Genomic DNA, 23,790 nt, shown 5'->3' with positions numbered 1-23,790 from the left:
GAATAGGGTATTAGCACTAGAATTTATGTTCATTATAGCACAGAATGTACGTAATGGTGTTTTTTGTTTTGTTTTGTTGTTTTGTTTTTTGCTTTTTTAATAGCAGAAAGGCTCTCTTTGGCCTCAGAATTAACTTCTAACAGGAATGACATATGTGACCAGATTAATGACTATTTGTAAAGCCTTTTAAGGATGAAAAGCACTCTGTAAACATTTAATGTTTATTACTATTAACACCTTATATGCTTAAACTCTTTTCAGAATTCAGCTACTGCTTGACAACTAATTAGTTGTTAACAGGACATGCCAAAAATGGGAGATGCTACAACATATCATGTGAATCATTTTGTGATTATAGTAATAATTAGAATTAACTATTAGTACATCATTCGTTGAAGGTTGTTATTGTCTTAGAAAATTAAGGCATGAAAAGTGAAATAATTCATGTGATTCCACATTTCAAGCTGTATACAGTAAGGCCCAAGCTTCTGGGAAACTCCTAATTACTGATATAGAACTGCATTGCCCACATGTAACCCACTATTACATGTGTCTTGAAACATGGCCGATGTGACTGGGGAATTGGACTTTTAAATTTTATTTTTATATTTTAGAATCAAAACTGATATTCAGTTAATTTTAAGAATATGTGAAACAACTGGTGTATCTGAAATGACTTCTTTAACTGTAAATTTTGTGATATCCAAATACAAAGTACTTGTAATGAAAATTTAACATCTAATATGAGATGATTCTTAGATATATTAAAGTTCTGTATGTGGCTTGCATTCATTTCTTTTAGGCAATACTGCTATATTGGTTTAAAGACACAATAAATTATATATGATATGGACCCTATTTCCTCTTTTATTCTTCTGATTATACCTTAGGAATTTGAAGGATATGTGAATATTCACAATTGCAGTTCTGGTTGTTGCAGAATCAGGAAGACTTATAGATCTTTTCTCTGATATGAGAAGACTTGGCCTTCTGGAACCATGGCCTGGGATTACCTCAAGTGATGTGCTCTTAGGTGATTAACAATTTGTTCCCCACCACAAAACAAAACAATTTTTAAAATTTGTTAGCTTGCAATCAATCATGGCAGGAATATTTAACCATGAAAACTATCAGTATGATGTCATTGAACTTGAAGTTGGGAAGAGTTACACAAAATTGGGCTTTGCAAGGGCATAAAAGTCAGCCTCAAAGTACCACTGGAATACTTCCTGACATCTGTATTTCTTGAAAGGTATGTATGTATGGATGCAGTAAATGCTGAAATAAATCAGCTTTAAAATAATTCTGCTGCATAGCAAAAAGTATTTCAGTATGATTAGATCTGGGAAGGTAAGACATTTTATTTTCTTTAAGCCTTCAGAATCTAGTGACAATTAAAACTGATTCTTCCCCAATACCCTTTGAGAATACAGATTTATGGTTATATAAAGTCATTTTCACAATAGTAAAATAGTAAAGAAAAAGGTAAATATCATAATTTTGCTAAAGCAAGTTTATGGTTTTAAAAATTTTATATACCAACTATATAAGAAAAATTTGTGAACTGAAATTTCCTGGGGACATGATAGGGGCATAAGATTATCTTCAGAATTAATACAGATTCTAACAGAGAATTATATATAGGTAAAACAGCTGTAAGAAGTCCAAATTCAGCTCTAAAATTTAATAACTTATTATTTTTGTTAAGTAATAATGTGAAGCCATTCAGTTTATTTACAAAGTCTTATTTCTATTATCAGCTCTTCTCCTTGGATTCCTTAGTGTTACATTTTTTGAGAGGATTTAATTAAAAATATCTTGAATAAGGCATTCTAAAGAAGTTCTCTAGGAAAATATTCAAGTTTATTTTTTGTCCACATAGGTCTGTACTATTTTATTAGATATGAATAAATAAATTTTTTAGCAGTTATACATTGGCTAGAATTTTATAGTGTCTTAGTTTGAATTCTGTCCTGTCATAGCTAATCATATGAATACAATTTTAGTGCTGGAAAAAAACTAAGACTCTTCTAATATAAATGAGCAAACTGAGACTGCCCCCTGCCCCAAAAGTGACTTTTAAGTATCATGACTAGTCTTGACTACGTTAGCCAACACTAGAACTTAGCATTCCTGACTACCATCTTAGTGTTCTTAAAATTTGTACCATGTTACTGTGTGACTCTGTCAATTTACATTTTGGAATTATTTTTTTTAAGAGAGAGAATTTTTTAATATTTATTATTTTTAGTTTTCGGCAGACACAACATCTTTGTTTGTATGTGGTGCTGAGGATCGAACCCGGGCCGCACACATTCCAGGTGAGCGCGCTACCGCTTGAGCCACATCCCCAGCCCGACATTTTGGAATTATTAATAGAAGATGTTTATTATACTTCAGGTTACCCATATTAATATATATTCCATTTATTCTTTAACTACATACTTTCATTAGTTAGTATTATTATTATAAACCAATCCTAAAGCAAAATTCATTGTTTACTTGTAAAAATTTAAGTGTGGCTTTTTCTGTCCTAAATCAGTATTCTTTATTAGTCTAACTAATATGTAAAGCAGAGAAGATTTTAGACATTTGATTTCTTTCTCAAAAGGAGAAAAAGTAGAGTTAATGACAGCCTAAATGTTTAACATTTATACTTTTCTCCACAGAAAAACACTATTACCTTTTGCTGAGTAACTGTCAACTTATGATTGGGTGAATTCTGAAAAACTGTCACCTTGTTTTAGAAGATAGTTATCTAGTATTTCAGAATTCAAAAATGTGTGAATAATACTTAAATGGTTGAAAAGTTTCCCAAGAAAAGAAATACCTAGTTTAGAGAAAATCAATACTTATGATAAATAAGAATTGGTAATATATGTCACATTCCATGATGGACAACATTATATCACCACAAAGAACAGAACAAAAGATTTAATAATCATGGCATTCTTAGGAATGTCACTGAAAACTGTACACCTCTTAAGTTATACAAGTCTTAGTTTTGTGTAGATCTCTGCAGCCAAACAAACCAGTTAGTCTTTGATGTGCTTATAATTATAAAAGGTTTCAAATTATGTCTTTAGACAAAGATGCCTAGAGGTAGGAAGGTACAGATCAAAACTGACACCATGTCATAATAAAGGAAGATAGGTGAAGTGAAGCCAAAAGTAGGCTGGCATGAATATATCTGCTAAGTCAAACAGGTAGCATAATGCCCCTCTCAAACACAGTATAGGAGGTAGTTAGCCACAGTTTAAATTGTTTGGAGAGCTAAAAGTTCTTTTGAAGCTTAATCTTGAAAGAATATTATAATTTAAATGTAAGATAGCAAATATTTTTCCTTCATCCATGTATCATCTATTGGATATAATTTCTATACATTTTTACAATCACACCACGATTTTATAGTAAAACCAAAAAGGCATTTAGGAGGAAGAAAACTTAGTTCAAAATCAAATGTCTGAATGATTTCTAAAAAACATGGGACTATGTTGATGTTATGCCCTTGGGTAACAAAAAAGAAAATAAGGATTCCAATTTTATTAAATTATGCATAGAAATAAGAAGTAAACAACGATTTTTTCAGTTATCACTGGTTAATCTTTATACTGTAGCCTTTATAGTGTATTGTCTAAAGCTCTCTATTAAAGCATGAATAGGCTTTTATAACAGAAATTCAAATATATATTTATTTTTTATTTTTAAATAATATATTTATTTATTTAGGTACTGGGGACTGAACCCAAGGGTGCTTAACCACCGAGTCACATCTCCAAACCTTTTTAAAAATATTTTATTTAGAGACAGGGTCTCACAGAGTTGCTTAGGGCCTTGCTAAGTTGCTGAAGCTGGCTTTGAACCCACAATCCTCCTGCCTCAGTTTCCCAAACCATTGGGATGACAGGCATGTCCCACTATGCCCTGCCACAAACACATTTTAAAAGGAGATGGCAACTTATAAAGCTACAGCTTTTAAAGTTACAGATTTTTTATAACATTGTTTCTTTCTGAAAGATTATATTTAATAAATGTATTTGGCAATATAATACATTTGGAAGAATTTCATAATATATAAATGTGTAGACAGCCACATTAAGTGCAGCTGGGATATCTTTTACATTTTCATTTCTCTGCATATAAGGATTATATGAAAGAAATTGTTTCCCTGGGTTTTTTTTCCTAAATATTATTCTTCAAATAACTCTTACAGATAAACTGCTAGCTGTCCCTCAACATGGCTTTTGATTTTTCAGTAATAAGTGTTTTCCGGGCACATGATCACTCCACTAAAGATATTATTAGACTTTCTTACAGTTAGTGTAGCCTTATGACCTGGTTCTGCCTCATGGGATATGAGCAAGTGATGTGTACAACCCCTGGGTTGTACTCTGGGCAAGAAAAGTTTACCTTCCTCCTTTTTACCCCTTTCTATAGACTAGGATGCACTTCCTCAGTGATGTAGATGAAGGCTATATATCCTAATAATGAGAAGCAACAAGGTAGAAGAACATTGGTAACCTAATAGCTAGCATGCTTTACCAGTTCTGGAACATACCCCAAGATTGTTATGTAAAAATGAAATAAAATTATTTCTTTGTTAAGTGATTGTGTTTTGTGGTCGCCTAGAATATTCCATACCTAATATTATCATTGGCCTTACAGCACCATCACCAATGAAGCTCATTAAGCCTTGGCCAAAGATGGAAGTGATAGAGGACAGATTTGACTTTATAGTTTGTATTTACTACAGACTGAGTTCTCAGTTAAACTGGAAAGGACACAATTATAAATTTATAATCTTTAAGGGAAAATCTTACTGGATGTCCATCCATAATACTTTTCTGACACAAATGATTTATTATATCCCATATTTAATACATAATGTTAAAACTTAAAACATATAGGAATTAAATTAAGGACTAATCAAGAAGAACCAATAAAACCTGTATTTTATAGGTGTGATCTCTCATCACTCAAGAATGTTTATTACTACAAATACACATTTTTATTTTTAAAGGCACTAGCCATTACTGTGCTTTAATCTTTGCCAGACACTGTTTGAAGCATGAATTAACTAATAATAATCCATATCATAGGTACTAATATTTTCATCTCTTTTAAAATGAGAAAACTGAGGCACAAGCTATTGGTCTCTCAAGGTGAAGTAATACATTTAGTACCAAAGTGAATACTCAGAAACACAAGACATTTTTGTAAACTTTAAACATTTATCTCTGATATTTAACATAATATAACACATAATATATTAGAGAATAGGAAATTGAAGACTAACAATACCCCAGATATTTCTACCTGAAATCATCATTGCTTAAAATCATAAAACACTCAAACATGTCAAAGTTGAATATCTTTTTTGCCTTACCAGGCCATATAAAAGCATGGTTGACTGGTGTGAGTTTTATATAATTTATCCTGTGTAAATGACCAGAATACCAGGAATAAAACAAGACTGCTAGAAGAGGAAACAAAATAATAAAAGGTAGACAATCAAATATTAAAACTTGATATTTTATGTACATAATATATGTAGTTTATTTCATATATTGCATTTAAAGTCAGAAATCTCCAAAATATCCATCAAAAGTAGAATAAATAAAATTGTCATATTTATATGTTGGAATATTGTTACACACCTATAAGACTGAAAGAATTACAACTGTTAGAAACTACTGTAAAACTATTATAAAAACTTTATTTTGTGTTACAAAAGTCTGGATAGTTGGAAATGGTGCTGGGAAAACTGGAAATCCACATGTAACAAAATGAAATTAAAACTTTCTCTTTCACCATGCACAAAACTCAACTCAAAATGGATCAAGGACCTAGGCATTAAACCAGAGACTTTGTGCCCAATGAAAGAAAAAGTAGGCCCAAATCTCCATCATGTTGGATTAGGTCCTAGTTTTCTTAATAAGACTCCTATAATACAAGAATTAAAACCAAGAATCAATAAATGGAATGGATTCAAACTAAAAAGCTTCTTCTCAGCAAAAGAAACAATCAATGAAGTGAACAGAGAGCCTACAGTGGGAGAAAATCTTTACTAAAAGCACATCAGATAGAGCACTAATCTCTAATATATAAAGCATCAAAAACCTTAACACCAAAAAAAAAACAAACAAACAAACAAAAAAAACCGAATAACTCAATCAATACATGGGCCAAGGAATTGAACAGGCTTCTCAGAAGATGATATACAATCAATCAACAAATATATGAAAAAATGTTCAACATCTCTACCAATTAGAGAAATGGAAATCAAAACTACTCTAAGATTTCATCTCACCAGTCAGAATGGCAGCTATTAAGAATATAAACAACAATAAGTGTTGGCGAGGATGTGGGGGAAAAGGCACACTTATACATTGCTGGTGGGACTGCAAATTGGTGCAGCCAATCTGGAAAGCAGTATGGAGATTCCTTGGAAAACTGGGAATGGAACCACCGTTTAACCCAGCTATCCCTCTCCTCAATCTATACCCAAAGGACTTGAAAACAGTATACTACAGGGACACAGCCACATCAATGTTTATAGCAGCACCAATAGCTAAACTGTGGAGCCAACCTAGATGCCCTTCAGTAGATGAATGGATTAAAAAATGTGCCATATATACACAATGGAATGTTACTCAGCAATAAAAGGGAATAAAATCATGGCATTTGCAGGTAAATGGATGGAGTTAGAGAATATAATGCTAAGTGAAGTTAGCCAATTTCAAAAAACCAAAGGCCAAATATTTTCTTTGATATGAGGATGCTGAATCATAATGGCAATGGGTGGGTGGAGCATGGGAGAAATGGAGGAACTTTAGATAGGGCAAAGGGGAAGGAGGGCAAAGGAGGGAACAAGGGTAAAGGAATGATAGTGGAATGTTATGAAGTACATTTATGAAGACATGAATGGTGTGAAAATATTTGCATACAATCAGTGACTTGAAAAATTGTGCTTTATATATGCAATAGGAAATGAAATGCATTCTGCCATCATGTATAACAAATTAGAATAAATAAATAATTTAATTTTTAAAAAGTCTAGATAGTTGGGCTAAGGGTATAGGATTTAAAGGTGTTACAGGAGGACCTCTGGGGTCCTGGTAATGTACTTAGCCTGAATATTGGTTATAAGAATGTGTTCTCTTTGTCAAAATTCATGGAGTCATATACTTATGATTTGTGTACTTTCTGTATGAATGTTAGTTATGCTTCAAATGAAAATATTAACATATTTTTCATTGATAGTCATCATTGAGCTTTTCCTTTAGCAACTCTTGCTTTGAATTGTGTTAACAAGTCTATGTGATACTTTTTTAGATTCTCCCATGTCTAGACTGAACTACTTAAGTACTCTTGATATGTTACAATTTGGTCTCTTCCTCACATCAGAGAACACTTTTGAAAGCCAAAAATTTAATCTCTCTCTGCTTTGGGAAAAGTTTGAGAGAATAGTGAGTTAAACTGAGGGAATTTGAGAGAAATTAGCTTTTCTCAGAATGATATAGGCTGAAATGAAAAGCTGGGACTAGACCATGATGAGAAAACTAGAGATTCTTTCCTAAACACTGTTTGGTATGACTGGGAGTCACCCAGTTTTCTGGAATGAAAGTGGGACAGAACATTTATCTAAGAAGTTAACCTCTTGCTAGTTACTGATGTTACCTAATAGTATCTTTGTTAGTAATCTGGGTCATAAGGCTTTAGTGAAAAAAGATATTTGGTAGAAATGACGCAGGACCCAAAGGAGGAACACCAAGCCTTCTGGTTAGTAATTATCAGCGGCTACAGTAACTTGATTAAAGAATAGGGGCACAAGATACATTCTGAAGAATAGAAGCATTTCTTCAGTTTCCTGAAATTTCATGGTAATTTCTCTCCCTTCCCTTTTACCCTTTAAATAGCTTTGAAAGATTAATTATATCTAATCCCTTAGTGGAAAATTCAGGACCCAGGAAAATTGACAGGAATGATTATGAATTAACATCTTGCTGTGTCTTCCTAAATGGCTAAGAAAGGGGATGGAGGATATTGGTATCCCCATAACATCATAATCCCTATTACTATGGTGTGGTTTCAGCATTTGGTTGCAAGTGACTTCTCATAACAAATATAAATTGTATGTACCTCACAGAATTGTAGTGAGGATGTGCTGCTATCTGTAACTGAAAATAGTATCTGTCCTTAGGGAGCATTCAATAAATAATAGATTATTAATATTTTATTATTATTATTTTGGTACTGGGGGATTGAACCCAGGGGCACCTAACCACTGAGATACACCCCCAGCCCTTTTATTTTGAGACAGGGTCTCACTAAGTTGCTTAGGATCTTGCTAAGATGCTGATGCTGACTTTGAACTTGTGGTCCTCCTGCCTCAGCCCCCTGAGCCACTGGGATTATAGGCATATGCCACCACCTCCAGTTTACTAATATTATTAGTAGGAGGCACATCACAGACTTTGTAAGTAAAAAGATATAGCAATAGACCAACTAGAGTTACTATTAGGTAAGAATAACTTTTTAGTATTATAAGGAATACTCACGCTGAATACAATTAAGAATATTAGCTCCATAGAAATGGAGCTCTGAAAGTAGTCTTGGCATCTTTTGTGCTCAATCTCCAACACTCTTAGGTGTGGAAGGAGAATATGATTCTCTTACTGGTAAGTAATTATCAGTCCTAGTGTTCAGGTCTGGAGCTACACTAATGGTATGGCTTTGAGTTCCCTCCACTACCATGTTGAACAGTGGAATCGGTGGTCACATTGTAGAGAAGCTAAGAGTTGGCCCATTTGGCAGCAAACATCACCCAAAGTATAAGACGACTGCTCAGGGTAGTGACTCATTATATTTTCAAGCACTAACAAAGTGGGAATATTATTAAAATATTTGTTTCATAGGACTTACATAGAGAAATGAAGCAATTTTACTTATAATTCTGAGGGTCCTTTGTGTAATTTAAGAATAAGAAATACTAGGAAGAACAGGAAATTGTGATGTCCAAGTATTACTACTGCCAGATTTAGTGACATTAGATAAACTAAGTTTAGAAAAAGGAAGTTCATGCTGATATACTTTTAAATCTTTTATTTTTGTATATTGTAAAGTTTAAGTTGGCCTTTAGATTCAATCTGGGCTTCTGATCCGTCTTTGAATATTACACTGCAAAATGACACTAGCAGCTTCTGAACAGAAAACAAATCACCTGTCAAACCTGATCCTATGTGAAATGCTTTGTCTCACGTAGGAGAGAATTCTTTGAACATATGACCTATGTATAAATGGTTAAGTTTCTGTGTTGGTCCATAATGGCACTGATGGTAATAATAAACTCACCCCAAAATCTTATGCAAAGAACAATGCCTTTACTTTTTGCTAAATAGTGATCACATAATCACAAATTATCAATTTTCATGTATAATTCCAACTTATTGATATTATATCATTTGTCAAGGCTTAATAATTTTAACTTTTTAAAAATTTTAACTTTTTAAAAAGTTAACTGTCTTTACAAAGAAAGCAATTCAAATTAACCAACCATGCCCTACAACTAGAAATGATTCTGAGTAAGAATTAAAACAAAAGGAACTTTAAAAAAAAGTATTAATTCTTACCGACTCCAGAGGTTATTGATTCTGCATCAATATCACTAGCTTTTTTTCTTGCCACTTCAGCTAGTGCCAATTCACCCTTATCTAGGGCAAGGTAATGGATATCCTTTGGAAATAAAGTGAAATAAAAGATTAATCTTGGTTAAGTTACAAAGGAGATTTTGAAAAGAAGCAGCTTCCTGTTTAAATTACAAAATACATATGACCAATGAATATTCTTTTTTGTACTTATATTTCTGTTTTCCAGGGCAAACAAATTTTTCTTAATTAGAGATCAAAGTCACAACTAAAGGCTATTATTTAATCATTTCATCATTTAAGGGGAAAATACATGTTTTAATAAACTGACACACTCAGTTTTATTAGGGAATAAAAACACAAATATTTGGTTAGGATTTACTATATGAGGGAGATCTTTTACACCATGCTATTTTTTCTTTTTTAAGACAGGATCTTGGGCTGGGGTTGTGGCTCGGAGGTAAGAGTGCTTGCCTAGCATGTGTGAGGCACTGGGTTTGATCCTCAGCATCACATAAAGCAAAATAAAGATACTGTGTCCACCTCTAACTAAAACAAATATTAAAAAAAAAAAAAGAGACAGGGTCTTGCTATGTTGCCCAGGCTGATAAAATCTTAGGCTCAAGTGATTCTCCTGCCTCAGCCTCCTGAGTAGCTGGAACTACAGGCGTGCTCTACCATGCCCAGTTCTGAGGGTGCTTCTTCACAATTTAATTGTATATTATATTATGGCAACAACTACATGAGGAATATTATACACATTTTTTAATATATCTGGCACATATTTGTTAATATTATTAATACTACTACTATTATTTTTAACTCACCAGTCAACAAATTATTAGTACCTACTAAGTGTTGGGCACTGTTTGGGAATATACACATCAGTTATAACAGATTGCTATAAATCAAAAGTTAATTACATAAAAGTGAAATTGATGTTAAAGCACATATTTGCACAGATTGTAGCCAGAGGAGGAACTGGTCCTTGATCCAAATCTTGAAGGATAAATAAGAACTATATTAGGAGGAGCCAGATCCTATGGCACACACCTATAATCCCAGCAATAAAGAAGACTGAGGAGGTGGATCCCAAGTTCAATGTGAGCCTTAGCAATTTATTGAGGTGCAACTTTACAAGATTCAGAGCCTCACACATGCTAGACAAGTGTCCCACCACTGAACCACAACCCCAGCTCTTAGTCCTATAATTTCATTTTTTTATTGATTGCTCAAAACATTACAATGATCTTGACATATCATATATCATACATTTGATTCAAATGGGGTATGAATTCTTATTTTTCCCGTGTACAGATTGCAGGATCACATTGGTTATATAGCCATGTTTATACATACTGCCATACTAGTGTCTGTTGTATTCTTTTTAATGGCTGAGTAGAAGTCAAATTGTGTGTGTGCAACAATTTCTTAATCCATTCATCTACTGATTGGCATCTGTGTTAATTTTATAATTTATCTACTGTGAATTGTACTGCTATAATCATTGACATGGCTGTGCTGCTGTAGAATGCCCATTTTAGATCTTTGGGGAAAATACCCTGGAGTGGGATAGTAGGTCATATGGTGGTTCCATCCCTATTTTTTAAAGGAATCTCCATACTGCTTTTCAGAATGGTTGTTCTAGTCCACAGTCCTACCAACAATATAAAAGTGTTCCTTTGTCCCCACAACCTCCCCAGCATTTATTATTGTTCGTATTCTTGATCATTGCCATTCTGATTGGAGTGAGATGAAATTTTAGTGTAGTTTTGATTTGCAAGAGATGTTGAACATTTTTTTCATATATTCATTGGTCTTTTGTGTTTGTTCTTTTGGTTTTTTTTGGTGTAAAGTTTTTTGAGTTCTTTGCCCATTGTGGATATTAATCCTATCTACTATCAGAGGGGTAGCTGTCCAAGATTGTCTCCCATTCTGTAAGCTCTCTCTTCATGTTCTTAATCATGTCCTTTGCTGTTCAGAAGGTTTTTAGTTTAATGACATCCCACTTATTAATTCTTGGTTTTATTTCTTGAGCTTTAGGGGTCTTGTTAAGAAAGTTGGTTCCAGTACCTGTATGATGGAGTTTTTACCAAGTTTTCTTCTAGCAGTTGTAAAGTTTATGGTCTAATTCTTAAGTCTTTGATCCATTTTGATTTGATTTTTGTGCAGAGTTGCAGGGGAAAAGAAACATTTGTGTATTGTTGGTGGGACTGCAGATTAGTATAACCATTCTAGAAAGTAGTATAATGATTTCCAAAAAAACTAGGGATGGAACCACATGACCTAACTATCCCACTCCTGGGTATTTTCCCCAAAGATCTACATTTGGCATACTATAGCAATATAGCCACATCAATGTTTATAACAGCACAATTCATAATAGCTAAATTATGGAAACAACCCAGATGCCAGTCAATAGTGTTCTATTTAACATTAAAAAGAATGAAATTATGGCATTTGCCAGTAAATGAATTGAATTGAAGAATATCTATGCTAAGTGAAATTAACCAAACTCAAACTCAAAGGTTGAATGTTTTCTCTCATATGTGGAAGCTAGAGTAAAAAGGGGAAGGGAAAGATAAGATTACATAGTCAATCAAATACAAACTAATCAAGGAGTGAAAGAATACCTAGTAGTGCAGAGGTAGGAGAAGGGGAGAGGTGAGGAAGGACAAGAGGGAAAAGGGGGAATCATGAACCCAAATAGATGACCATGCATGTACAAGTTTGTCAGGATGAAACTAACTACTATGTATAATCACAAAGCTCTTTAAAAAAGATATATTACCTTATTTTTCAAATATATATAAATTGAAAAAAATGATTTTGGAGTTTATAGTTTTACAGATTTATTATGTACTATATCATAATTCAGTACATATATACAGTATAGAATGATCATATCATCAGAGTAGTTAATATTAAAGTTGGATAAATTTTTGAAAGTTAATACTCATTGATTACACAATTTTGGGAAAACAGTCTCATTTACTGGTAATATAAGTGGTCAAGATTTTATAGAGCAGAGGGAGGCAAACTATGGCCAATGGACCTTGTATATGTAGAGCCCTCAAGAATGATTTTTACATTTTGAAAATATTTGAAGAACTACATTACCCACTGGTATTGAACTTTGAATGGCCTTGGAATTCAGCTTTTGCTACAGACTTGAAAATGTTTCAAGCAAAAGTTACAAGGCAAAACAGTGCTTATATGTGAGTCTTACATGTAAAACATACTGTGATAAAGTCATTTCAATGACAACTAATGTTTGAACTGCAAATAATGTCAGGCCTTCACTGTCAAAAGTTTAAAAAGAAAAAAGTGATGTCTCCATTCCCAGCAATATATTTTCTAATTTTGAACTACAGCAGTGTTTTTCAGACCTCTATGCATGTGCAAAGTAAATTTCCATATTCCAAAATCCATTTAACTGTGCAATTGAGGAACTTTAATTGGAAGTGATTTGCAATGTAATGACATGCTAAAAGGCATTCTAGCCTTTTAGCTAATATAATTCTAAAAATGCCTTCCAATCTGTGACTATGTTCAATTAAAACCATATGCTCATAGATTGATATCAGTATTTTGCAGAAACTATGCACGAGGAAAGACATTTGTAAAGGTGAAATATGGGAAATCTCATTGTAGATCAGCATTAACAAATGAACATTTTAATTGATTTGGATGATAGGAAACAATGTTATTCCTCTTAAAAGAATTCTGTTCTTCATAGTCACAGACCTTACTTAGAAAAAACTATACTCAGTATACTCAATTTTTATATTTTAAATCATATTAATAAAGATTTATGGAAATTTGCTTTCTCTCTTATTTTATAAGTACCTACACAATAATCTTAGTTTTGCCTCTTGACCCACAGTTTATAATATTTGCTCTCTAGCCCTTTATAGAAAGAATCTGTATTTCAACAACATATTAGACTCTGAAATTCACAAATACTTGTAGGAAATCTTTTGGGGGAGGTGACTGGGGATTGAACAGGGGTGGGACACTTAACCACCAAGCCACTTCCCCAGCCCTTTTTATTTTTCATTTTGAGACAGGGTCTTACCAAGTTACTAAGGGCCTTGCTAAATTGCCGAGGCTGATCTCAAATTTGCAGTCCTTATGCTGTAACTTAAACATATGTTAACTGAAATAATCATGTGGGCTTTCCTTTTTTAATTCAAAAGTGGCATGATACTTTCAACACAGACCTTTATATTCATTGGACAAATTAGGAATAATCTAAAAATATACATTATTGTATTCAGCTAGCTAAAGTTTTAAGATTGCTGCATCTATATTCTTAACACATTTACATTCTTAAGAATATTCTATGACTTAGAGTTAGACTGCTCTCTAGCCCTTTACAGAAAGAACCCATATTTCAACTGGAATCAGGGTTATACTAGCCTTGTAAAATAAGTTGGGTTATTTTCTGTTTTTGGTTCACTAGTGAAATATGTCTTTGATTCTTCACTGAAAATAAGCGACACACATGTGATACATTTGAGAAAAAAATTACCAACCACTATTGAAGGACAAAAATTAACACTGATTAAAATATAGACAGACCAAGATGGTGGAACGAGATGGACATCATTACCCTAGGTATATGTATGACTGCACATATGGTGCTACTCCACATTGTGTACAACCAGAGAAATGAAAAGTTGTGCTTCATTTGTGTACAATGAATCAAAATGCATTCTGCTGTCATGTATAACTAATTAGAACAAATTAAAAAATACAAACAGACCTGCTTACAATTGGGAAGACTATGAATCATAAAGACATCAATTGTGGCCCCCAGATAATCTGTAAAATTCAATGGAATTCCAATCAAACCCCTTCAAGGTTTCTCATGGACCTTAACAAGTTGATCTTAAAATTTATGTCAAAACAAATAATGCAGTATATCGAAAACTTACTCATAATAAAGGCTAATATACAGGGATATAAATCAGAGAAAAAGAAACATACCCATACACATATGGTTTTATTTGTGGGCTATTAGTGTGAGTACTTTGTGTTCAGTAGTCTTGTAAATGTTGGATATAAGGTTATGTCCTTCACAAATTATTTCAGAACGTTTTCTGTCTCTCTGACTCTTTCACTCTATATTACTTACGTGATTTCTCCTCTTTTGTAAATTGTTACAGGGAACTGGGGGTCATTAATTTGAAAAGGGAAAACCTTGACAGTTCTTAGATCAATATTATGACTCTACCACAAATGTCTTATTTCTTACTCTGTTTGGAAACACTAGTCTATTTACTTGCTTATCTACTTGTTAACCTCCTCACCACTCACATATCTGAATGTGGCCTTCAACAAAATGCAGTATAGAGTAAATCTCTATAATTCCATGTTCCTGAGGCTGATAGAGTCCAGGAATCTTTCAGGGTCTGGAGCAAGATATTTACAGTTATCTACATCATCTCCCAGTTGGCTATCTTTTAGCTTCATTTTTTAAAAATTTTCAGATGGCTTTAGCTTTGGAATCTAGCTTAAATGTTGTATTTTTACAATTACATTGTATTCATAAACCTGTGGGAAATGGTTATATTCTAAATGAATCAAGAAAATAAAATCCACAAATATATTATGGCTGTATATAGTTCTTTTACCTGAGCAGGCTAGCATTGAAGAGATTAAAAGCAAGAGGCTATTAATAAAATATTCAATAAATAATCATAGAATCTATTATTACATAATAGATTTTATTATGTAATATTTATTACCATGAAACTAATGAAGCTTAAGCTTCTTACTTGTGTAGGTCCTCTCTAGTACCTAATTTTCTTTGAAATTTTTAGTTTGTTTATTTTTTAATTCCTCAAATTATATAAGCTTCAGACTCTATAAAACATGTATCTATTCCTAGCCAGATGCCTAACCCTTAAGGCATAGTGGACCTTTACCACGTGCTTAGTTATTTAGAATTGGGTCTGGAAGACCCAACTATGTGCTGCCTATGAGAGACTCACTTCACCTCTAAGGACACAAATAGACTAAAAGTGAAATGGGAAAATACTGATGGCAAATGGAAATCAAAAGAGAGAGAAGATGGGAATATTTATATCAGACAAAAATAGACTTTAAGTCAAAAACTGTAAAAAGAAACAAAGAAGGTCCTTATATAAGCTAAAAGGGTCAGTTCATCAAGAAGTTCTACCAGTGCACACGAAACTGCAGCGTTTAACTATATAAAGAAAATATTAATAGAGCTGAAGTAAGAAATAGGCTACCATACAACTTTCAACATTGTACAGATCAACTAGTACAAAAAGTAAGAAAACATCAGACTTGAACTACAGTTTAGACTAAATGAAACTAACAAATATTTACGAAACATTTCATCCAACAGCAACAGAATATACATTTCTTTCAAGTACACATGGAACATTCTCCAGGATAGATCATGTAAGACCACAAAACAAACCTTAATAAATTTAAGAAGCCTGAAAATTACCGAGAAGAATATTTTCTGACCACAATGACATAAAACCAGGAATCACAAGAAAAATTTTGTAAAACTAACAAATATATGGAAATTAATCAACATGCTCCTTTACAACCAAGGGGTCAAAAAAGAAATTAAGAGGAAACTTTAAAATATCTTGACATAAATGAAAATGTAAATATAAATACTAAAACTTACAGGATGCTGTAAAAGTAGTTCAGAGAGATAAGTTTATAGCAATAAACACCCCCCCCCAATCTCAACATCATCACATCTCAAGGAAGTAGGACAAAGTAAGTCCAAATTTAGCAGAAGTAACATTAAAGAAATAAATTAATTAGAGACTAGAAAAACAATAGAAAAGACCCATAAAACTAAAAGATGGTTATTTTGAAATGATAAACAAAATTGACAAACTTTAGCTAGACTAAAAAAAAGAGAAGATTCAAATAAAATGAGAAATGAAAAAGAAGACATTACAATGGATACTTCAGAAATGCATAGGATCATGAAATACCACTGTGAAAAACTACACATCAACAAATTGGATAATCTAGAAGAAAGAGATGAATTCTTAGAAACATGCATCCTACCAAGACTGAATCTGGAAGAAACAGAAAATCTGAACAGACCATAGAAAGTAATGAAACTAGGTCAGTAATAAAAATTATCCCATAAGGGTGGGGATGTGGTTCAGTGTTAGAGCACTTTCCTGATATTCATGTGGCCCCAAGTTTGATCCCCAGTAAATGGCCACAAAGTATTCCATCAAAGAAAACTCTAGGACCTAATGGCTTCCCTGCTGAAATCTACCACACATTTGAAGAACTAATATCAATCCTTCTCAAACTCTTCCAAAAAAAAAATGAAAAGAAGGGAAACTTCTAAATTCTCTTTTTTTTAATGAGGCAAACATTACCCAGATACTAAAGCCAGACAACATTACAAGAGAAAAAAATTACAAGCCAACATCCTGGAAGAACACAGATGTAAAAATCCTCAACAAAATAATACTAGCAAACTTAATTCAATAGCACATTAACACCATGATCAAGTGGAATTTATGCCAGGAAGGTAAGGATGGTTCAACATATGCAAATCAATAAACATGATATACCACATTAACCAAATGAGGAACAAAACCTGAATGATCACATTAATAGATGCAGAAAAAGCACTTGACAAAACATCTCTTCATGACAAAAACTCTCAAATGTAGGTATAGGATGAATATACCTCGACACAATAAAGGCCATAGATAACAAACTGTCTGCAATTAGCATACTCATAAGTGAAAAGTTTAGGTAGTAATAATAGAAGGATACTCACTCTCACGTTGTTTAGTCAACATAGTACTAAAAGTACCATCCAGACAATTAGGCAAGAAAAAGAAATATAACACACTCTTACAGAAAAGGAATAAGTGAAAATTTCTCTCTTGGCTAATGGAATGATTTTATATTAAAAAAAAAACCTTAAACACTTTACCAAAAAACTATTAGAACTAATAAACAAATTCAGCTAAGTTTTAGTACAAAAATCAACATACAAGTATCAATAGCATTTGTATATACTCACAATGAACTATCCAAAAGAAAAATTAAGAAAACAATCCCACTTCTAATAATACCAAAAAATGAAATTAAATACTTAGAAATTAAAAGAGGCAAAAAATCTGTGATATAAAACACTGTTGAAAGAAATTGATATGAAAGGCATCAAAAGAGAGAAATGATGGGAGGGGAGGGGAGGAATGGGGGGATAGGAAGGGCAGCAGAATAGAATAGACATTATGATTGCTGTATGTATATAGGTGACTCTATGACCAGTGTGATTCTGCAATCTGTACAATTAGAAAAATGAGAAATTATACCCCAATGATTCAAATGTATGAATTGCCAAGATCATTGTAATATCATGAATAGCTTATAAAAATAAAAAAGTGAAAAAAATATACAAAAACTATTTAAAAAAAAGAAAGAAAGGCATCAAAAGGATATAAGCATTCACTGCTTTGCACTGCCTCAAGTCTCTGCTCCCTGCACTGAGGTGTAGCACTCAGCTGTCCCAACTGTGATTCAAACAGGCCCAGATGTGGCTTGTGCCACTGCTCTGGAGGATACAAGCCACAAAACTTGGTATCTGTGTGTTGCCAACTCTGCAGATGTGCAGAGAACATAAGCCATGTGGCCATGGCTACCTAAATTTCAAAATATATCAGAGATAGTCTGGCCCTAACAGAAACTTGTGATGGGAGAAGTCACGACAAAATGTCCCTATTAGGGTAACACCTAGCAGAACCATGGAGGAAAGCGACCTCTGAAACCCCCAATATTTAGGCCCCTATTAATGTGATCATTCAGGTTTTGTTCCTTATTTGGTTAATGTGGTATATGGTGTTTATTGATTTGCATGGAGGCCACCAATATGCATCTTCATTTTTAGAGGCTGGAAGTAAGAGACTCCAACTAGTGAGAACTCCCAGATGGACTGAGCCCAGTAAAGCCATGAGGGTGGGGCTGACTGAGGCCTTGGAAGCCCAACCCCCATTTCAGTATGCCCAGAATACAGGACAGAGTCAAAGGAGATTATGCTGGCATGTTAAGATTTAATATTGTTTTCCCTCTTGGGGTTTAAGACTTACTGGAAACCAGTTACTCCTTTCTTCTTGTCCATTTTTTCCCCTTTTTGGAATGGGAATGTCTTTCCTATGTCTGACCATTGTATTTTACAAAATCAACATACAAGCATCAACATCAGTAGATAAATTCTTTAATTTCACAGGCTCACATCTAGAGGAAATTTGCTTCAGAATGAATGTGCCTTAAGTTCCAACTATATATGATTAATATGAGACTCCAGACATTAAACTTTTGAGTTCATGCTATAGCTCAGTGGCAGTGCTCTTGTCTACCATGCATAAGGCCCTGGTTTGACTGGTAGCATTGTAAAAAACAAATAAAACAAACAATGACATATTATGGCATGTATTACCTAGAGAAGTAAAATGAATAACAGTAACATAAGATAGAAGGAATAAAAATATACTATTGTCATACTATGTAAGAGGTAACATTATTTGAAAGCTGATGGTCTTCGAGATGCATGTTGCAAACCTCAGAACAAATGTGTGCACATGGACACACCATATAAACAAATGAGGCATAGCTAATAAGACAGGTGATATTATAATTTTGTAATACCACAATAAACCCTTAATTCAAAAGAAGCATGAAAATAGGGGGAAAAAGACAAAAGAACAAATATGATAAAAAACAAATTTAAATCTAATTACATTAAATAAAAGATGGTCTGAGTTCAATCTAAAAAAACAATGAACTGAGGCTGTTACACTGGCTGAAAAAGCAAGAATCAATTATATTTTGAATATGGGAAACCACCTTAAAGATACAGATAGGTTAGAAATAAAAGGATAGAAGGATAGAAAAAATATACAATGTAAATACAAAACATCAGAAAGTTGAATTGACTATATTAATGAAAGACAAAAAATAGAATAATAATATTAGGGAAAGAAAGCTATTTCATGACAAAGAGGGTCAATGGCTTCAAATATTTGAAGCTGAGATCTGAAAGTAGTAAAATCCATTATCAAAGCTGGTGGATTTAAACACTCTAAGTAATTCACAGAACAAAGTCAGAGGTATATAAAAAACTTAACACTATCAACCCTTTGGGCCTAATTATCCTTTGTAGAACACCATCTAGCAAGAGTAAAATATATATTTTTTCAAGTACATATGGACATTCAGCAAGACAAACTATATGTTGGCCATAAAAATAATTCTCAATAAATTTAAAAGACTGAAACCATACAGAGCACATTTTGTGCAAAATGAATCTAGTTAGAAATCAGTTTCTAAAGGTATTTAAAAAGGTATCTGAAAAATCCACAGATATTTGATATTAACACAGTTTTAAATAGCCTGTGAGTCAAAGAGAAATCATAAGGGAAATTAGAAAATATTATGAACTGAATGAAAATGAAAACACAACATCAGTGAAATTAAGCTACAGCAGTTTATAGAGAAACTTCTAGCTTTATATGATTACACTAAAAATGGAGAAAGATTAAATCAACAATATAAGCTTTCACCTTATGAACTTAAAGAGCGTATTAAATTAAAGATAAGTAGAAGAAATAAAGATTAACATGGAAATCAAGGAAATAAAGTAGATTTTATCAAATCTAAATGGCTAAAGTACCAGTTCTGACCCATTGTCTGTCTTTGTGTGGCCTATGAGCTTAGAAAAGTTTTTACACTTTTAAATGGTGGGGGGAAATTCCAAATAAGAATGTAAAAGAAAATTATATTAAATTCAACTTCTAGGGTGAAAAAATAAAATATGTACTGGAACATGGTCATGTTCATTCATTCACATATCATTTTGTCACTACCTCATGTTACAATAGCAAAGATGAGTAATAGAAACACAGACCATATGGCCTGAAAAGTTTAAAATATTTACTCTAGGTTTTTTTTTCTTTTTAATTGCCAGGGCCTCATGCTAGCCAAGTGCTTGACCACTAAACTACATCCCCAGCTCAAAAGACAGATTTCTACCAAGATTAATTTAAGAAATAGAAAACTTGAATGGCCATATATCAATGCATAAAATTAAATTAAAAACAGAAAACTTCCCACAAAAAAAGTTTCAGGCCAGATGGATTCTCTAATGAATTCTCTCAAATATTTATGGAAGAATTACTACCATAATTCATACATATTCTTTTCTGAAAGGGGAAAAAAAGGAAAGTTGGTCAGTTGCTCAGGTAGACAAAAGGAAGAACATGAATAGAAAAATAAGAAGAAGGGACACCTTGTGACGCAATTTATAATTCTAGTATAACATGATACCCAGACTAGAAAAAGACAAAAATATTGATGTCACTCATGAACATAAACAATGCACGAAAATATATCACAACCAGTTGGGCTTTATCCCAAGAATGCAAAGTTTACCTGTTGAAAAAGAAAAATCAACGCAACTGGTCATATCAACAGAATAAAGAGAAAAGAAAATGGTCATTTCAATAGATGCAGAAAACATTTTACATAATTCAGCACCTATTGATTAAGTTTTCAACACACTAGAAATACAAAGATCCTTCTTCAAACTGATAAGAAGGTCTGTGGAAGAAAGAAGGGGAGAAAAAAAACCAGAGCTGACAGCAAACTTAATGGTGAAAAAATGAATGGTTTTCTTCTAAAGATCAGAAATAAGTCAAGGATAGTCACTCTCACTACTTTTATTTAACATTGTGTCAGAGGTACAAGCCATTGCAACAGAAAGAAAACCAAAAAGCATATAGATTGGCAAGCAGAAAGTTATTCTCTGTTCAAAAACTACATATTTAGAGAGAGGAAAAATGGAGCAGAGGAACTAGGAAGCAAGTCTCCATTGCTCTGCAGTCCAGAATTGAACCAATGAAAGAACCAGAGTTGACCAGAGTAGTGGGGGTCAGAATGAATACTCTAAAATACAATAATAGTTAGTCAGAGACTTGAGGGACTCAGAAACCGGTTAGGAAATAGTTACTGGTCCAGAAAACAGGAAAGAATTCATTATTTCCTGAACTCTGACCAGGGCAGATCAGGAGAAAGGGGTAAAAAGGAGAAAGATGGAGAGGAAAAGCACACAAGCTTAATTTCTTAATATCAGTAGAACAGAAACCCAGTCTAATTTCAACTGGGACAGGAGAATAAAAGACATTTAGTGAAGGTGAAGCTCACAATTTATCTCAAATTGCTACAGGAAAACTATGCCAGGCAGCTGTCTTGTAGAGTCTACATTTAAGACTGCTTCCCTAGATGGCTGTGGTGTTGCATGGCTATAATCTCAGCAATTCAGGAAGCTGAGGAAGGAGGAATGTAAGTTCGAAGCCAGCCTCATCAACTCAGTGAGGCCCTAAGCAACTCAGGGAGACCATGTCTCTAAATAAAAAATAAAAAGGGCTGTGGATGTGGCTTAGTGGTTAAGCAACCCTGGGTCCAATCCTTGGTACCAAACTAAATAAATAAATAAATTTAGAAAAGCAATGGATAAAATTACCAATGAACTTAAAGAAGATTTAAAGAATGTACTAAGAGAAAACACAGGGGGTAAAACAAAACTTCAATAAAGAGATTATGAAAAAAATACTGGAAATGAAAGACATAATAAAACAAATTTAAAATTCAGTTGAAAGCATGAATAACAGAGTAGATCCCTATAGAAGACAGATTTCAGGCTCTGAAGAGAAGGCATATAACCTTGAAAATACTGCAAACATTTCACCCTAAAATTGGAACAGTTAAATATTTAGCTAAGATAATAAGTGACCATTACCAGAATATTGACAACATTAAGAGACCAAATCTGATGACCACTAGCATTGAAGAGGGTACCAAGATAGTTTTAAGAGTATCCACTACCTTTTCAGTAAACTAATATCAGAAAATGAGATAGAAATCCAAATGCAGGAGGCATTCAGAATCTCACATAGACAAGATCTAAAAAGATAATCTCTAAGACATTATAACTAAAATGTCTAAACAGAACAAAGAATTTTAAAAGCTTCACGAGAAAAACAGCAGGTCATTTTTACAGGTAAGCCAATCTGAATTACTCCCAATTTCTCAGTACTGACTCTAAAATCCAGGAGGTCTTCGAACAATATTTACAAAGCCCTGAAAGAAAAAACTGCCAGCCATGATTTTTATACTCAGCAAAGTTGTTCTTCAGAATTTAAGACATTTAAAAATTTTAAGACCAGCATTAACTAAAAGAATTAATGACTACTAAGGCAGAACTACATAAAACGCTGTAATGAAAATAGCAAAAACAGTATAATAATATAAAAAAATATTACACAAAGAAATGAAAAACAAATTTTAGAGCCAGAAAATGGAAGAATGTTACTAGAAGAGTGGTCAAGTAAAGAAGAATCAAATATGAATTAAACATGAGAAAGACATGAAAATAGCAAGAAATAATAATCATCTTTTTATAATTACACTGAATTTAAATGGTCTTAACTCTCCAATTAAAAGACAGAGATGGGCAAAGTGGATTAAAAAGTGAAATAAGCCAATCCCAAAAAACAAAAGCCAAATGTTTTCTCTAATATGTGAATGCTAATTCACAATAAGGTGGGGGCCACTGTTGAGAGCCACAGCCACAGGGGCCCCAGCAAACTTCCAGTGCCAGCTGATGATTGGCTCACAGCAGCCCCAGCAAACTTCTAGCTGCCAACTGATTGGATCCTCTGCGGTGATGCTCAATGGGCTGTTTCCCTGACCTTTTTTTGGCTCCGCCCACGCAACCCAGCCAATCGGCCTCTAGAGCAGGAGGAGTGGCAGAGGTTGAGAGGCTTGTGGGAAGCCGGTGGTGGCAGTTGGGCTCTGAAGGTTTTTCCTGAGGAGCTGTTTTGTTTGGCATGTGTGGTTCTAAAAATAAAGTTCGTTTCTTTTGACAAGTGGCTGGATTACTTTGTTAACATAAATTTGACACATAAGGGATGGCTAACAGCCCAACTGAGGGAGTACTTTCCATTCATATCTCTGATCAGGACCTTCATGATTCAGTGCAGGGATAGTAAATGCAAAATGTGGACTATCCTCAGGATGAATTGGAATTGAAAAAAAACAATCTTTAATATCTATA

At 33.4% G+C, this 23,790-nt stretch overlaps 1 protein-coding gene across 11 annotated transcripts in view; it reads right to left on the bottom strand.

Annotated features, from left to right (window-relative positions):
* LOC107137246 (WD repeat containing planar cell polarity effector) overlaps positions 1 to 23,790 on the bottom strand; it is a 487,063-nt gene that overhangs the window by 80,372 nt on the left and 382,901 nt on the right. For all 11 annotated transcript variants that reach the window (XM_048804219.1, XM_048804220.1, XM_048804222.1 and 8 more), the window contains one exon: positions 9,633 to 9,735. In XM_048804219.1, coding sequence (XP_048660176.1) covers positions 9,633 to 9,735 — 103 coding nt within the window. The remainder of the gene's footprint in view (positions 1 to 9,632; positions 9,736 to 23,790) is intronic.

The sequence above is a fragment of the Marmota marmota genome, unplaced genomic scaffold, assembly GCF_001458135.2.
Source record: "Marmota marmota marmota unplaced genomic scaffold, marMar, whole genome shotgun sequence".
NCBI classification, from domain to species: Eukaryota; Metazoa; Chordata; class Mammalia; order Rodentia; family Sciuridae; genus Marmota; species Marmota marmota.
The sequence above is the reverse complement of the archived record's forward strand: the minus strand, read 5'-3'. Positions and strand labels throughout refer to the sequence as shown.